The sequence below is a fragment of the Mustela nivalis genome (genome assembly GCF_964662115.1).
Source record: "Mustela nivalis genome assembly, chromosome: 6".
Lineage (NCBI taxonomy): Eukaryota > Metazoa > Chordata > Mammalia > Carnivora > Mustelidae > Mustela > Mustela nivalis.
In genome coordinates, this window is record NC_139025.1 from 100,462,384 (window position 1) to 100,479,363 (window position 16,980).

The following is a 16,980-nucleotide window of genomic DNA, read 5'->3' on the forward strand; positions in this document are numbered from 1 at the left end:
ATCTGCCTTTCCTCATCTCTAAAATGGGAGCGATAATCTGCTCTTCATGGGGCAACCACACAGATCAGAACCACATCAGCTCACTCAAGGATGTGGAAGAGAACTCAGAAAACACCCTGTATGCCGGGATGTCCCAGCCTCTGCCTCCCCATCGGATTAATCCACGCCTGGATCTCCACGGAGATCCCCACTCACCCAGAGTCACATCTCCCCCTTTCTGAATCCTTCTCTGGAGCACACTAGCCAACTACCACCTGTTCAGTCAACCAAACATTAGCCTACTTGCCAAGCACTCCCCGGGCACCTACCACATGCCAGGCCCCAAGCCAGCCCCTAGGGACAACTGAGACCCCAACCCCCACAGTCCTATCCCTGCCTCCATGAAGCTTGTGTCATGGGGGTGAGAAGAGAACATGCCGATGCAGCCACCAATGCCGCCACCGATGCCTCCTCCCTCATTTCCTTCCCCTCCCCGCCATCATCCACCCCCTGGCACCGTGGGGGAAGTTACCCGCTTGGCTCCTATCCCCAACCAGGCAAGATGCTGGAGAAACAGAACCCACTGCTCATACCGACATGTAGGACCTTGTGCCCACAAAGGAGTTGGCCATGGAGTCGATGAGTTGCCCACTGACTCCAAAGTCACAGAGCTTGATCTCCCCACGGGAGTTCACGAGGATGTTGGAAGGCTTGACATCTGCAGGGGAGAGAACACGGAAAGGGAGGGAGTTGACACGGGTGGACTGGGGAGGGAGAGAGGTCAACATTCTCCAGACAGCCCAGTCCTGCCCATAAGTCCAAGCACCTGTGACCATCACACAGCCGGCCCCTGGCTTGCAAACGCTGGACACCAAGGTCCCTTATACCCCCTTATTCAGGGTTTGAGAAAGGATTCTCAGGAGAGGAAACAGCTACCTGTTGTACAAGCAGGACAGAAAGGCAGCGGACTCCCACTCTGAGAATCCGAACTTGAACACATGATCCACAGGAGGTAGTCAGTTATCACGAGTAATCAAGATTTCAAACTTCATTGCTTCAATCACCCTTACTGGCAAGACCGAGTATCTATGGCTGGATCATGAGGCGGGAAGAAAAATACAACTAATAAAACCTATATGCTTGCTAAGGCTACAGACCAGAGACTAAAAGGAGATGGGATGGGAGCAGGAGTTTCAATGCTTGACCTTGATACCAAGCACAGAGCATCATTTTCTGAATATTTATGGCAGACGCTGGGAGTGAGGCCTTATGATTGCCTTTCTCGGAAGTGATTTCCCAAACAGTCTACAGAGCTGAGGCCCACTATCAGTCAAGGAGAGCCCCTTGCTGCCCTACTGGGGCCAGGCAAGGCAGTGCTCCCCAGAATCAGCCCCAACCCCTTCCCTGCACCCAGACCCTCCCCACTTCCCACCCAGCTGCCCAATGACTACTAGTTCATCAGCCTTTCCCTTTGCAGAGGGAGGTTAACTTTCAAATGTTTTTCTTCCCCCACTTCCCCTGATTCAAACCACTGCCCTGTCAAGTGGGCAGAAGAGTCCAGTGTTCTCATTTACAGGTGGGGAGATGAGGCTGGGACTTGGTAAAAATCCCCAGGCCAGGGTTCTGTGGGCAGACATCAGCAGTGGGAGCCACACAGTAAGCAGGTCATACCCAGGAGCAAAGCATAAACCAGATAGACAGTCTTTGACAGAAGTAATAGAGACACTATTACAGAAATTATAGAATATTTGGAAAATTAGAGGAAGAAAACCAATCCCCATAAGCCAAAACTGCTAGAACCACTATTCCCATTTTATTTTTCCCTTCAATACTCAGATGAATGCATTGACAGGAACGCTTCTGAGATCTGGCAGGTTCAGTTCCAGACCACTACAATAAAGTGAGTATCACAATAAAGGAAGTCAAATAATTTGCCTGGGTTTCCTGGTGCATATAAAGGTTATGCTGGGACACCTGGGTGGCTCAGTTGGTTAAGCAGCTGCCTTCAGCTCAGGTCATGATCTCAGGGTCCTGGGATCGAGCCCCCGATAGGGTGAGGGGAGCTGGGGAATCCCTTCTCAGCAGGGAGACATCTGCTTCTCCCTCCCCCTCTCCTTCTGCTCCCCACCCATGCTCACTCACTCTCAAATAAATACATGTTTTAAAAGTTATGTTTAAATAAATGAAACAAGATGGGATTGGGAGGGAGACAAACCATAAGTGACCCTTAATCTCACAAAACAAACTGAGGGTTGCTGGGGGGAGGGGGTTTGGGAGAAGGGGGTGGGATTATGGACATTGGGGAGGGTATGTGCTTTGGTGAGTGCTGTGAAGTGTGTAAACCTGGTGATTCACAGACCTGTACCCCTGGGGATAAAAATATATGTTTATAAAAAATAAAAAATTTAAAAAATTAAAAAAGTTATGTTTACACTAGATGGTAGTCTATTAAGTATACAGCAGCATTACATCTTTAAAAAAAAAAGATGTAAATACTTGAATTTAAAAATACGTTATTGCTAAAGTGCTAACCATGGTTAACCTGAGCTTTCGGCAAAGCACAATCACTGATCACACATCACCATAACAAATATGATAATGAGAAAGTTTGAAAAATTCAAGAATTACCAAAATGTGACCAAGAGACATGAAGGGAGCAAACGATGTTGGGAAAATGGTATAGACTTGCTCAACACAGGACTGATGCAAACCGTCATTTTGTAAAAAGTGCAGTATCTGCAAAGCACGATGAAATGGTACATGCTTGTATTTATCCTTAAATAGTTTCTAACAAGTCTTTGAAGGTTTCTTTCCAAGGGTAAAGTGGGAAAAAAAAACAAAACAAAACAAAAAAAAAAAACACAAAAACACCCTCTCCTGGGGTGCCTGAGTGGCTCAATGAGCTAAGCTTCTGCCTTCGGCTCAGGTCATAATCTCAGGGTCGGGCTCTCAGCTCAGCAGCGAGCCTGCCTCCCCTTCTCTAACTGCCTCTCTGCCTACTTGTGATCTCTATCTGTCAAATAAATAAATAAAATCTTCAAAAAAAAAGAGGAAACAAAACACCCTCTCCTATCCCAGTAGGTCCTTTCCCTGCCCCTCCCACGTCAGCCCTCATTCCCGCTCAAGCGCCTCTGTGCTCACCACCCCCTCCACCAGAGGGCCTCACACTGTGGGCCAGGAGCCAGGACTGTAACCAACATGCACCAGGGGCTCCAAAATCCTTGTGACAGAATGGCTCTGAACTCACCGTGTACACACACGAGCACTCAGAGCCACTGGTGTGGTCTTCCTAAGACCCAGCCCTCACCATGGCACAGGACATGAGACCTTTCCCAACCCCCGGCACCCTCCCAGTGTCTCCTACGTACAGACTTCTAGAATGCAGACATCAGAAGTAACGTGAGAGGGAATCTGGCTTCTCCCCTTCAGTCTAATGCCCAAAAGGGTCTAGGACCCTAGCCCAGGTCCCACAGCAGAAACTGGGTGCAGCTGGAACCAGAAAGTCAGACCTTCTCTGATACCTAGGCCTGTCCTCTTCTCGCCCACCCCACTGTCACATGACCCAACTCTGTTCCCCTCAGCCACTTCCTGTCGTGTAGCCTCCTGCGCAAACACACTGGTTAATGTTCAGGATGCAGTGGGCTCCGAGGAGTGGCAGGACAGAGCTGGGTACAGCTAGCTGGGAGATGGCACTATGGGGACAACACACACCGGACACTCCAACACTTGCCACCGGATGCCCCAGCCCTTCACGCCTGTGCCTCCTTCACCTCCCAAATGTGCCCAAGGCAGATAGGGCCTTGTTCTCAAGTCGAAGAGCACCCCTGGCTAAAGGGACCTGTATTCAAATCCCTGCCTTGCCTGCACCTCCCCACTCCCTCCCCCTACTCTACTTGCAGCCTTGAGCTGGTCCCTTTGCAGCCCTGGCACCCACCCGCCTGTCAGTGCCGAGGGCACTAATAGTCACAGCGCTTGTGACCTTACCCGATGGTAACCAGGACCAACCTGGTGCGGGGTGGGCATTTACATGGCATACAGCACCCCTGCCCCTCACAGGGACAAAGGATTCTTTCACAGGCGACCCTCCACAATGAGCACGATGAGCAGTTCACAGCACCAGAGCCCTGCTTCCTCCCTCCCCAACAGAAAGCAGCCCCCACCCACCTCCACCCAAGCTTTTTCTTTTTTTAAGATTTTATTTATTTATTTGAGAGAAAGAGAACACAAGCAGGGGGAGCAGCAGAGGGAGAGGGAGAAGACGACTCCCCGCTGAGTAGGGAGCCCGATGCAGGACTTGATCCCAGAACCCCAGGACCACAACCTGAAGGCAGCCACTTAACTACCTGAGCCCCCAAGGCGCTCCCCACCCAGTTTTCCTTCCTCTGCTGGCTGAGAGGTTCTCTCCAGGCCGCAGCTGCTGCTCAGGAGTGGCCACACAGCCTCTGTCACTGCTGGGATCTGATTTCTATTCACATGGCAAGCAAGCCTCTTTTTCTCCAAACTTACGTAACACGGCTTTCCTCTATCCCGCCTCCCCCACCGCCAGGGAAGGAAACTGCCTGGGAGGTTGCAGAGACCATGGGGGATGGGTCGGAGGAGGGGAGGGAAATCCTGAGGGCTTTTCCCTGCCTGGACCACACCCTGGGGCCACAGGCAAAGCACACAGCCCAGCTTGGTGACCTGGAAGGGCAGACAAGAAGCTGCTTGCAGACCTGGGCCTTGAAATCACCCAACTCCAGAGCAAGCGGCTGAGCCCCCAGGCCAATGCATGCTGCCCCTGGTGGCTCCCGCCCCATCAGGGTCTTCTCTGGGGGCAGAAGAGGTCCATGTCACCCAAGTCCAGACAGATTGCTTCTTCCACCTGTCAGGATCCCCCCTTTGCTCTCCACAATGGCCACCCTCCTTCCTCTGTCCTGTGCTCACTGTCCTTCTCTGGCAAGACAGCCCCTGCCTCTAACCTGGTCTTTCCCAGCCTGCCACTGCTCTGGTCTTACCTCCCCAGCTTCCGGCTGTGACCCAGCCCCCAAGCTCAGGCCTGCCCCCCTAACTGTGCTGGTCCCTGCAGGTGAACCATGCACCTTTCGCACTCACCCTCCCCTCAGCTTCCCAGGTGCTGAGTTCTTCGGCATCCCCTTACTATCCTGCTCCTGGAGCCCTGGGAGGCTTGTCTCATCTGGCTTCCCCCCACAGCTTTCCCAGCAGCAACCTCAACCACTGCTGAAATCATAGGCCCAGGTCCCCCTGCTTCCCAAGGCCCTTTCTCACCCCCAATAACAGGAGGGCGAGGCCAGGAGGAGCCCCAGGACCTGGTGGGCTAGGCTGCATTGTGAAGGAAGCATCCAGCATCCACAAGGCCCCAGGCTGACAAGCTACCCCAGGACACCTATGAGAGGTGAAGGTTTGTGGCCCTGATCCTGCTCAGCTCCCACAACAATGAGAACAGGTAAGCCCTTTTTCAAACACAAACAAGGAGGTTTTATGAAACCTCTTTTTAGTTTTTCATGAAAAAACTAAGTGGATGAAGTATTTTCTTCTCTCCTATTTTCTGCCCCAGAAATAACTACTGTGCAAAGCCTTCTGATTCTTCCCCCAAGAGCAAATGATTTTAACTTAATTTCTGAGCATTCTCTACCCCTGTAAAACAAAGGGTTTGGATTAAATAATTCAGTGTGTCACTGGGTTATTCTATAAACACTTACAACTGAGCTATGAGTAAAAAGGGACCCAGTTCCTGTCCGTGTCCCCAAGGCCATCACCACTAGGGGAGACCGAACATGGAAAGTAACAAGAACGTGTACCCGTGGGTATGATGGTAAGGGCAAGGAGAGAGGGATGCTCAGGGCACTGTGGACCGTGCTGTGAATTCTCCCAGCCAACCAGGCTCAACACCAGCCTGACTAGTGGGCAAGGTCCTTTGCAGACAGATGGAGCAAGGAGAGGGTCAGCCCGCCAAAAAGTACTATATTCGAGGAACCTCATTTTGTTTGGCAGAGAAGACTATTACAGGAATCTGCATTCCCTATGGGGGCAGGGTTGGGGACACAAGATGGAAGGAGACCCCGCAGGAAGGAACAGAGGGCAGAGATGCAGGGGAGGGACTGGGGAGCACAGAAGCAACAGGAGGAAGAGGAAAGAAAAGAGCTCCAGAGAAGCACACCAAGTGACCCCTGGAAGCCACACTCTGGCTCATCCGTGACAAAGGCTAAAACCAAAAGGGAGAGGACTTTGGATAAGCGAGGGAGTCAAAGGTTAAAGAAACAGAGGCGAAGAGATTTTTAAATGGTTCCTTTCGGCCTCAAATGAGCAACCCCAGCAGATCCCTATTAACCCTTCTCTAAAGGTAAAGAAACAGAAGGGAAAGGTGGCTGACCCTGGTATGTCAAATAATGGTCTCCACAGAGCCACCTCCAGTTACCTTATCCATGACCTCAGGGAGCCAATTAAACAGCAAAGATATTAACATTCAGAGAGAATCCCAAACCTTTCAGTTAGCCATGAACTGTAACCTGGCACCCAACCCTCCCAAGAGCACAGCTTTCCCCCCTCGCTGCCTTCCCTCAGCAAAGGAGGACGGATGCGGCTGCAAGGCTAGAGTGGGGGATGGGCAGGCAAGCCCGAGTCTGGGAAGACCCCACAAAAGCTCTGGTTCCACGAAGACCTCCTATGCCAGGGCTTTTAAATACATGGGCCTCTCTAATCCTCACAACAATGGGAAGAAGCAAATCCCATTCACCCCCGTGTACAGATGAGAAAAACCAGAGGCCCAGAGTCAGGGAGACGTCTGTCAAGATGACACATGAAGCCAATGGCAGAGGCTACAGTAGCACTCAGGCTCTTCATTATCCGGAGCCTTGATAATTAAGCTCTAAATGTCAGGGCAAATGTTGAGCTGTACTCCAAAGTTCAGAAAAGTCCTTATTCAGGTGCAGGGGATGGTGGTCAGAAGGTACAAACTTTCAGTTCTAAGAGAAATCATCCTGGGATGGAACGTACAACACAGTGATTAGAGTTAACAATACAGGACCTTACACTTGGAAGCTGCTAAGACAGGACATCTTTTTTCTCTCCACCCAACCTGGGGCTCAAACTCACAACCCCAAGATCAAGATTTGCGTGCTCTACTGACCCAGCCAGGCAGCCCTCCAAGGACATCTTAAAAGTTCTCCTCACAAGAAAAATAAATGTAATCACGTCACGACGAATATTAGCTAAACTTACTGCAGTGATCATTTCCCAAAAGATGCACCCATCCCATCGGCAGACCGCACAAATGTTCTATGTCAATCTTATCTCAACTTTTTTAAAGTTGTGGTTGGGAAAGGGGATCACTCACATTATAGACATAACAAGCTCTATCTGGGAACGTGATCTGACTTTGGGATCAACAAATCCTTTAAGTCTGGCATTGAGAGGAAGGCTTCTCTGCTCCTGGTGAGGGAGAGTTCGCTTCCTTCTCCCGCTCTGGGAAGGTCCTGCCTGCAGAAATTTGCTAAAGGGGAACCAGAGGCTGCTTCCTACCTCCTTCTGCCTAACAGCAGAGTTCAAGCAGGGAACTTTCAGAGCACGAAGTCCGGGTCCTAACATGCAGCTACTTTCCTCTCTCCACTTCTTACAAGAAAGGCCACCAAGTGCAATTTAATTTTTTTTCTCCCTTCCCAAGATTCATTAGTTTTTTCATTACTTTCTTTTTTTTTAAGATTTTATTTATTTGATAGACAGAGATCACAAGTAGGCAGAGAGGCAGGCAGAGAGAGAGAGAGAAAGAGAGGGAGAGAGAGAGAGAGGAGGAAACAGGTTCCCTGCTGAGCAGAGAGCCTGATGCGGGGCTGAATCCCAGGACCCTGGGATCATGACCCAAGCTGAAGGCAGAGTCTTTAACCCACTGAGCCACCAAGGCGCCCCAAAGTGCTTTCATTTTCTACCTTTGTGCACCCCTTTCTGCAAATTCAGTGTTCATCTCCAGACCCAAAAGGCACGCAAATGTTAACAATTAAACGAGACATTACTGGGAGCATTCTGAATCCATTTTTCTTTTTCAGAGTTTGGTTTTCATTAGTACATGCCATTCTCAGAAATGATCAACATTTTTAAAACAGGATGTAACAAAAGCCACAGCAAAAGGTATGGGGGTTATACTCAAGAGGATGGGTGGGGGGGAAGAGACAGCAAAAGGAAAAGAAAAAGGGGAAAGGCAGTCATGGGAAAAGCTGATTCTTAGTCTCTTATTTTCAATGAGCCCTTAATAATAATTGGCAGAACAGCCCCAGAGTAATCAAGGCTTAAAGAAATGTCCCTTCCCAAAGATCACAAAGTAACTTTTCCATTAAAAGAGAATGACTCTGGGTGCCTGGGTGGCTCAGCTGGTTAAGTGTCTGCCTTCGGCTCAGGTCATGATCCTGGGGTCCTGGGATTGAGTCCTGCATAGCATCAGGCTCCTTGCTCAGTGGGGAGCCTGCTTCTCCCTCTGCCTGCTTCTCCCCTTGCTTGTGCCAACTTTCTTACTCACTCTCTTTCAAATAAATAAATAAATACATAAAATCGTTTTTTTAAAAAAAGAAAGAAGAAGAAGAAAGAAAAGAAACTGCCTTCAAGCACACATTTCCCTTTGCAGGATGCAGGCCAGATGATCTGTAGTCTATCACAAAGCCAATCACCCACCTGCAGGCAGGAAAACAATGCTAACTTGGATGCTTAGCATCCACAATTCAAGAAAGGGAAATTAGCTAAAAGACCTGTTCTGACCTGCTGAAGGCTAACTTGCTCAGCAGCAGGAGAGGGGTAGAAAAGACACTGGAAAATGGAAAGGTAGAGAGAGCCGGAGATCTGCTCGTTTTTAAATACCAAGTGAGAGAGAATTTCTAGTAACATCACTGTATTTATGATGGCCAAAACTCCACCAAAGTAAGGCATGACCGTGGCGCCTGGGTGGCTCAGCTGTTAAGCAGTAGCCTTCAGCTCACGTCATGATCAGGGGTCCAGGGATCAAGAGCCATATCGGGCTCCCCGCTCGGCTGGCTCCCAGCCTCACGCCAAGATGTACCACTAGATGACGTGGTCACTCTGGGATGCGGGGCCGCAGAAGCCGGGCTCCATCCTGAGCTACAGTTAATGACATCTGCTCTTCGCTTGATCACCTGACTTCTGACTCAAGCATGCTCTCCTGGGCCCATGGTCCTCCTCAAGAAGTTATCTGTAACTGAGGCAAGTGCCAGTCCCAGCCCCAGGCTTCCCTTAGAAATGAGGCTTTGTGATGTGAGAAGAACATGACACAGCTCTTCCTGGACCCTGGGCAAGTCTTCTAACCCGTCTCCCCCTTCCCCATCTGAATGCACCGCACCTGCCCTTTGCTCTCCAGGGGCTTCCCAAAATAAACCCTGACCACCTCCACCTGCACCTGTTCCCCTCTCCCCCCACCAGGCTACTCTCCTGACCCATACTTTCTCTTACTGGACCATGCCAACGGCCTCCTAAGTGACCTCTCCCCACTCCAGCTCATCTTTTTTTTTTTTTAATTTATTATTTTTTATAAACATATAATGTATTTTTATCCCCAGGGGTACACGTCTGTGAATAGCCAGGTTTACACACTTCATGGCACTTCATGTGCTATGGCACTCACCATAGCACATACCCTCCCCAATGTCCATAACCCCACCCCCCTTCTCCCGACGCCCCTTCCCCCAGCAACCTCAGTTTTGTTTTGTTTTGTTTTAAAGATTTATTTATTTATTTATTTGACAGAGAGAGAGATCACAAGTAGATGAAGAGGCAGGCAGAGAGAGAGAGAGAGAGAGAAGCAGGCTCCCTGCTGAGCAGAGAGCCCAATGCAGGACTCGATCCCAGGACCCTGAGATCATGACCTGAGCCGAAGGCAGCGGCTTAACCCACTGAGCTACCCAGGCACCCCAACCTCAGTTTGTTTTGTGAGGTTAAGAGTCACTTATGGTTTGTCTCCCTCCCGATCCCATCTTGTTTCATTTATTCTTCTCCTACCCCCCTAAGCCCCCATGTTGCTTCTCTACTTCCTCGTATCAGGGAGATCATGTGATAGTTGTCTTTCTCCGACTGACTTATTTCACTAAGCATGATACCCTCTAGTTCCATCCACATCATCACAAATGGCAAGATTTCATTTCTTTTGATGGCTGCATAGTATTCCATCGTGTATATAAACCACATCTTTATCCAGTCATCTGTTGATGGACATCTAGGTTCTTTCCATAGTTTGGCTATTGTGGACATTGCTGCTATAAACATTCGGGTGCACGTGCCCCTTTTGATCACTACATTTGTATCTTTTGGGTAAATACCCAGTAGTGCGATTGCTAGGTCATAGGGTAGCTCTATTTTCAACTTTTTGAGGAACCTCCATGCTGTTTTCCAGAGTGGTTGCACCAGCTTGCATTCCCATCCTCCAGCTCATCTTAGCCACAACAGCCAGGACCCTCTTCAAAAGATAGCTCACCTGACTTCCCTGTGTAGGACCCCTGCTTTGTTCTCCGCTGCCTATGATAATGTCCAGCTCCTGGGCAGAACCGTGAAGAACCCCCTTGAGTGCTTCAAGCATCCCTTACTGGACTCCCACCACTTGCCATCAGGAACCCTAGACAACCCAAACAACTTGCTATTTCCTGTGTTTTCTGCCTCGGTGCCACGATCCTGGGCTCCGCTCCACCTGGTATTCCTTTCCCGGATACTGCCACCTGTGTACCATCTCCTTGCTGTAGAGCTTGGCACACATGACACCCCCTCCACAGTGCTTCCCCCGGGGGACTGAGGAAGCACTCTCCCTCCTCCAGCAGCCCATCTGCCTCTCCTGAAGAGCTAAGAGACACTCATCTGGAGCCATCATCCATCGCTGTGGGTCTAGCAGCTGAGGTAATTCTAGAGAGAACGTGACTCACATTTCTCACCAAGAGACCAGCATACTGGATTCTAGCTACTAATTAGCCACTTTCTGTTTCTCTCCATCTGTAAGGTAGAGCAGTCTAGAGCGAGTTCAAAGGAATCGGTTTTTCCCATAAATTCACTGTCCCCCTGAGGCTGTCACAATATGACTGGTGGATAAGACGGCCGGCAAAGGAAGGAGCACAGCCCGGCCACATCCTGGATGCCCGGGGCAGCCTACAGATGGAGGCCACAAGACACACCCTTGCCACACAGCCAGGGACCGTCATCAGTACAGAACCCTGTGTGCAGCCTCAGGGGTCACTGAAACTTTCTGCTCAGGGAAGCCTGGCAGGATACCAGAAGAGGACCAGCAGGTAGACAGGGATCACAGAAGAAGCCACTCAGAAACTGACCACAGGTGAGTCTGCCACAAACAGCTTGCAAAATGACAACAACCAAAAACATATTTGGACCACTTCTGATCTTGCCTATCAGTGCCGACAGCGATAGGAAGACGTCGGGGGTCTAAACCCTGACCCTCCAGCGACTGTTGCTAACACAATGTGCTCTGGAGACCCCAGCTGTCCCCAGGACTGAGATCCAAAAGCACTCTCGAAGTCTCGGCAGAAGACTTAACTCTTACTCAGACCTGACCGCTCCCCAAGCAATAAGGAACTTGCCCCGAGTGCCCTCCCAGCAGGAGGGTCCCAGTACAAACTACTCTAGCTCTGAAGAGAGCCATTGGCCATGCACCCCCCTGAGAAATCAAGGCTGGCTGTGCGGGGGAGCTGCAGGCCAGGGTCCTCATCCAGCACAGCATATCATGATGAGACAGGCCACACACTGCCCCATCTGACTGAAGGAAAAGAAAAACGAGTTGAGGCAACATTTAAAACTATTCTTGGCATTTATTGATCTTCACTAGCCAGCAACTCCAAGGGAAAAACAATTTATGGGCTAAGCTGTATGAACTGTCTATCACTTTAACTTACATAATGTTTCTTCAGAGTCTCGATCAAAATAAGACCTTGATTAGTGGAGCAGGCTACGAAGAACAGGCTGGAAACACAAATCACTGCTTTATATAAGTGGCATGAAGTGGAGCTACATCCTTAGGACCCGACCTCCCACCCTGGAACTCAGCCTAACCACATGAGCCAGCTTTTACATGCACCAGATCTAGAAGCTCCTTCCACAGGGAGTGGGAAAACTGCCTCAAAACCTTTGTGATTAATTCCTTTCTGAGCTTCAGAATCAGGGAAAAACCCTCTCTCCTACCTACGCCATCCATGTTTTCACCAAGCACTCAAGGCTGAAAACCTTAGAGCTGAGTCTTGAGCTTAAATTCTAAAGTGTCCTCAATCGGGGAATTCATCTTCCCCTTAAAACTCAGTAGTCAGGAAGCTTTTTCTGACAAAGATCACAGAGCAAATATTTTTAGGCTCTGGGGGCCATACGGTCTCTTTCACAAGCAACTACTCACCTTTGCCATTATAGCACAAAAAGTCACGGAAAACACTTAAGTAAGCACGCTATGTTCCAACAAAACTTCATTATGGACACTGAAATTTGAATTTCACACAATTATCACATGTCACAAAATTCTGAAAAACAATTCTTGGCTTGCAGGCCCTACAAAAATAGGCAATACACCATATGTGGCCTGTGGGCCACCAGTCTGCCCACCTCTGCTTAAATGTGTAATTACTGTTTTGATCTGTTAACAGTTTTTGTCTCTCTGACCCAGGGTTTAATCGTTATTTGTAGCGATAAATAATTTTTCTTCCTAATTTGCTAGCTTTCAGCATCTGTTCCTCTTCCCCACCCTCCAGGAATCAACCTCCTCTTTTCTTTTGGGGTTTCTGCTAGGGAGTCAACCAAGAAGCCCCATCTATCTCACCAGGGGGTGGGCTTATAATCCCAGATGGCCAACCAGACTACGCTAGCCCCTGGAAAACAGTGATTGGCCCAGTAGTGGGCGGGCACTGCTAGCAGAGCCAATCAGTGATTCAATCCCGCAGGAGAGGCAGATCTCTTTCTGGGGAACACAGTACTAATCCCCGGGGCTGGGGGCGTCCATGTTGCCCCCAGTGAAAAGATTCCAACTATACAGGAGGCCCACAACACGAGGCTTAAGGCCCAGGGGTAATAGGGTCCTAAAACTGTCATTTCAACCCCATGTTCATCCCTGCCTTCTAATAGGTAACCCACGCCAATACATTCTCTCTTTTCATTAAGTAATCTTGCACTGGATTTCTGACACAACCAAAGAATCCTGACTAATTATATCACATCAAATTCTATTTGAAAGTTGGCAGGGTAGCGATTCATGCATAAAAAATGACACTGGCTGTGTTCCACCATGCATTTAGAGTCACTTTTCCCCTGTTAAACTCCAAGCTGCTGGAGGACACAATTCATTTCTGAGACATCTTTATGCCCTTCTGTAGTGATTCACTCAGTACCTTGAACTTGGTAGGTATTCTATGAATATTATACAGATACTACTTTCCTTGGATGGGGGAAGCCAACGGGGAGAAGGGCAAATAAACATGGAGCAACATGAACACGTACCTAGCCATGACCATACACCGGGACACTACTCAGAGATTCCAGACACAGTTTATACTCCCAGGGGGCTCACAGAGCTAACCCCCACTCCCCAACCAACAGCCCACAAACCGCACACACCAGGCTGAGTCACACAGGCTGCTCCGCCCTTTGAACACCCAAGGGTGTCTACCCAATGCCATGACAGACTGACAGAGGACTTCTACTACCTCTCTGACCTCAAGTATGTTCTTTCTAATAATGAAGTTCTTCTTTCCAGCTCCTCTTCTAACTCAGGCAAAAAAGACCTGAAGGGAAAAGCATCCTGACATGGGAACTATCCCCTCAAGCAATAAGGACTGCCCTGATGCCAACCAGACCTTGTGTGACTGACCCCAAGACAATGACAAATCTGACCTCTGTCCCACATTTTCCTTACATAAACCTGAAAGTGGAGCGCCTGCATAGCTCAGTCAGTTAAGCCTCTGCCTTCAGCTCAGGTCATGATTCCAGGGTCCTGGGCTTGAGCCCCACATGGGGCTCTCTGCTCCCCACATGGGGAAGCGGGGAGCCTGCTTCCCTCTCTGTTTGCCTCTCTGCTTACTTCTGATCTCTGTATCAAATAAATAAATAAAATCTTAAAAAAAAAAAAAAAAAGAAGAAGAAGAAGAAGAAGGAGAAAGAAAGTGCTTCCAGCCCTTTGGAGACGCTAGTCCATCATCTTCCTGGTGTCGCCTCACTGTAATAAATTCCTTTCTTTTTTTCACCACCAATCCTCTCTCTGCCCTTGATTTTGCCAGCGGCCAGTGGTCAAACCGGGTCTGTTTGGAACCCTGAGCCCAGTGCTCTTGCACCCCTGTGCCCTGGCTATAGGATCACAGCACACTGGTTCCCTACCAGTCTTTTTTTTTTTTTATTTGCCACCCAGCATCCCAGAAGAGGGGGCAGGGGGCAGGCAGGAACAGGGGTCAGGCAGGGAGCTGGATTTGTGGGCTGGTCCCAGGACTTAGTTCCCCTCTCCACCACCCACCAACCCAAGGGCAGGTAGGACAAGCACAGTGATGGGTCATGAGCTCCCTTTAGGCTGGTGCAGCTGGGGGCAGGGGGCGGGGCGGGGGGGTGGAAAGCTTGCCTTCAGAGCGTTCCCTACAAATGAAGAGTCCAGAGCAGCTGGCCATCACTTCAAACACTGGGAATATCAGCTGTACCAGTCCTGCCCACAAAGTCCCACTCTGGGGCAGCAGAGACAAACCAGGAATGAGGGGAAGAACTTGGTTTGCACCCAGCATGGACACATCAGTAAGGCAGAAAAGCTAGCCACATGCAGGCCCAGGCAGGGTATCCCACTAGCACCAATGGTCTTTCAACTCAACCAGTCGACTAAAGATAAAGAAAAAACTTTCAAGAGACTGCTACCTAGCTGTAAAAACAGGACCTAAATGGCATGTGAAAACAGTTTCGCCCCAACTAAGCATATGGCTCTTCCTCTCCCTGAAAAAGCAACTGGTATTAGTACCACACCCGCCGTGAGGCTAAGAAAGCCGAAGCAACCCATGGAAGCTAGCGGCTTTTCTGCTGACACAACCCCGCCTCCCAACCAGAGCAGCCCAGGTCCCTGCCCCACAGATGTGTGGGTCCAGCTCTTCAAAAACTTCTCTGAACTTTTAAGTTTTTTGAGATGCTTAAACCAGTGTTTGGCAATCATAAAAACCTACTAATTCATCTGCTAAGTGGCCGTAACATATATGTCAACTATGTTGGTCAAGCACCTTTTTAAGTGCATGTAGGCATTGTCTCAATCCTCAGAGCCCTGGAGGAAGGCTAGTCTCTCCATTTCGAGGCTTGGAGAAGTTAAACAACGTGCCCAAGGTTTCCCAAATGCTGAACTTCTGGCACCAGGATAGAGTGAAAAACCTGTGGCCATAATATTTTGTAGTTGCTCGCAACGAGACAGAATCTGTCCCTCTACATTTTAAGCCCTGACTTTATCACATGACTTTTTTTTTTTTTTTTTTTTTTTTTGCCTCAGTCAAAAGGACATTACCAAACCTGACGGAAGCAGAGCTTTAAATCGTGCTTGACTAGGGTTAGCCCTCCTTCGACGTCAGTAGTAGTTTCAACCCCAAGGCCATTGTGGAAAGAAGCCAGGGCATTAGCATCTCAGAGGATGAGTGAAAACATGAGGAAGCCCAACCAACCCACAAAATTACAGAAAGTAAGACACTGCTGTTTCTCTCGCTCTCTCTCTCTCTCTTTAAAGATATTTGAGAGAGAGAGAGAGAGAGCAGGGGGAGAGGCAGAGAGAGAATCCTGAGCAGATCCCACACTGAGCACAGGGCCCCACATAGGGCTGGATCTCACGACCCATGAGATCATGACCTGATCCAAAACCAAGAGTTTGATGCTCAAATGACTGAGACCCCAAGCCCCTATAATTGCTATTTTTAAAGTACTAAGTGCTGGGACATCTGGGTGGATCAGTAGGTTAAGCACCTGCCTTCCACTCAAGTCACAAGCCCAAGGTCCTGGGATCTAGTTCCACATCGGGCTCCCTGCTCAGGGGGGAGTCTGCTTCTCCCTCTGCCTGTTGTTCCCCTAGCTGGTACTATCTTTCTCTCCGACAAAGAAATAAAATCTTTTTAAAAAATGAAAAAAATAAAAAATAAATAAACCAGTAAGTGTTGGGCTGGTTATTCCACACCAAAAGCTCACTGAAATAATCACTAAGTTATCACCAGTAAATCAGTATCGACAAGTGGGAATAAAGAATGTGAGGCAAAGAAAAAAGCTCTTCACTTCTTCCCCATTTCTCTCAAGGGCGTAATGAGAAAAAACAGAGTTTAAATTTCATCAGGAAAAGAATATATTTAGACCAGAGGGAAAAACTACTGGCAGCAAGGAAGCCTAAAGACAGAGGCAGGGAGACTGAGTTGTCCCACTGTCACCCTTACTCAGGTTTCCAGGAACCATCCACTCATTGTTCTTGCTCAGGAATCACATTGTGCAAGAATACCATTCCACAGCCCAGGGCTCCCAGTGAATTCTTTCAGGGCTTCTGGAGAAGACGCATGACAGTGGGAGTCTAAACCGCGGAGAGCCAGGCCAAGCTGCCTGCGCACATGGCTCATTGGAGCCAAAGTCCCAGTGACTTCCCTTTCTTGGCTGGGCAAGGAACGAACTCTCCAACCAAGGTATCTGTCCAGAGACCCGTCTGGCTCACAGAGCAGCTCTTCATGCCAAGGAGCAGTAACTGGTGGAGCCAGGAAAGAAATTCCAGAGAGAAGTGGGGGCAGCACCAGGCAAAAAGGGAAAAGCAAGTTGGTTGTTCCAGGAATAAGCTGAAACTTTCTTCTCTCTGGAATGGACATAAAGTTAGAGCTCTCCATCAGACACAGCAGGAAGAGAAAAACTCCGGCCTAGATGAACCACTGTGTTAGGAGCAGGAGACACGGCTTCTTGGCCCGGTTCCACTGTTGATTCCTGTGTGTTCTGGCACAAGTTAATCACACTTCCACCGGTTTAATAGCCCTTGAAGGGCGAGCCACTCTATGCTGTTCCACT

General features: G+C 49.1%; 1 protein-coding gene and 1 long non-coding RNA gene across 2 annotated transcripts in view; one reads left to right on the plus strand and one right to left on the minus strand.

The window, feature by feature from the left end:
- Positions 1 to 16,980, minus strand: part of MAP2K1 (mitogen-activated protein kinase kinase 1) — a 79,452-nt gene that overhangs the window by 6,100 nt on the left and 56,372 nt on the right. Inside the window, exon 6 of the mRNA XM_082737120.1 lies at positions 573 to 697. Within this exon, the coding sequence (XP_082593246.1) occupies positions 573 to 697 (125 nt within the window). The remainder of the gene's footprint in view (positions 1 to 572; positions 698 to 16,980) is intronic.
- On the plus strand, positions 319 to 16,206 carry LOC309867910. The gene is made up of 2 exons (XR_014313393.1): positions 319 to 2,146; positions 2,402 to 16,206. It is a non-coding gene; the product is annotated as an uncharacterized lncRNA (long non-coding RNA).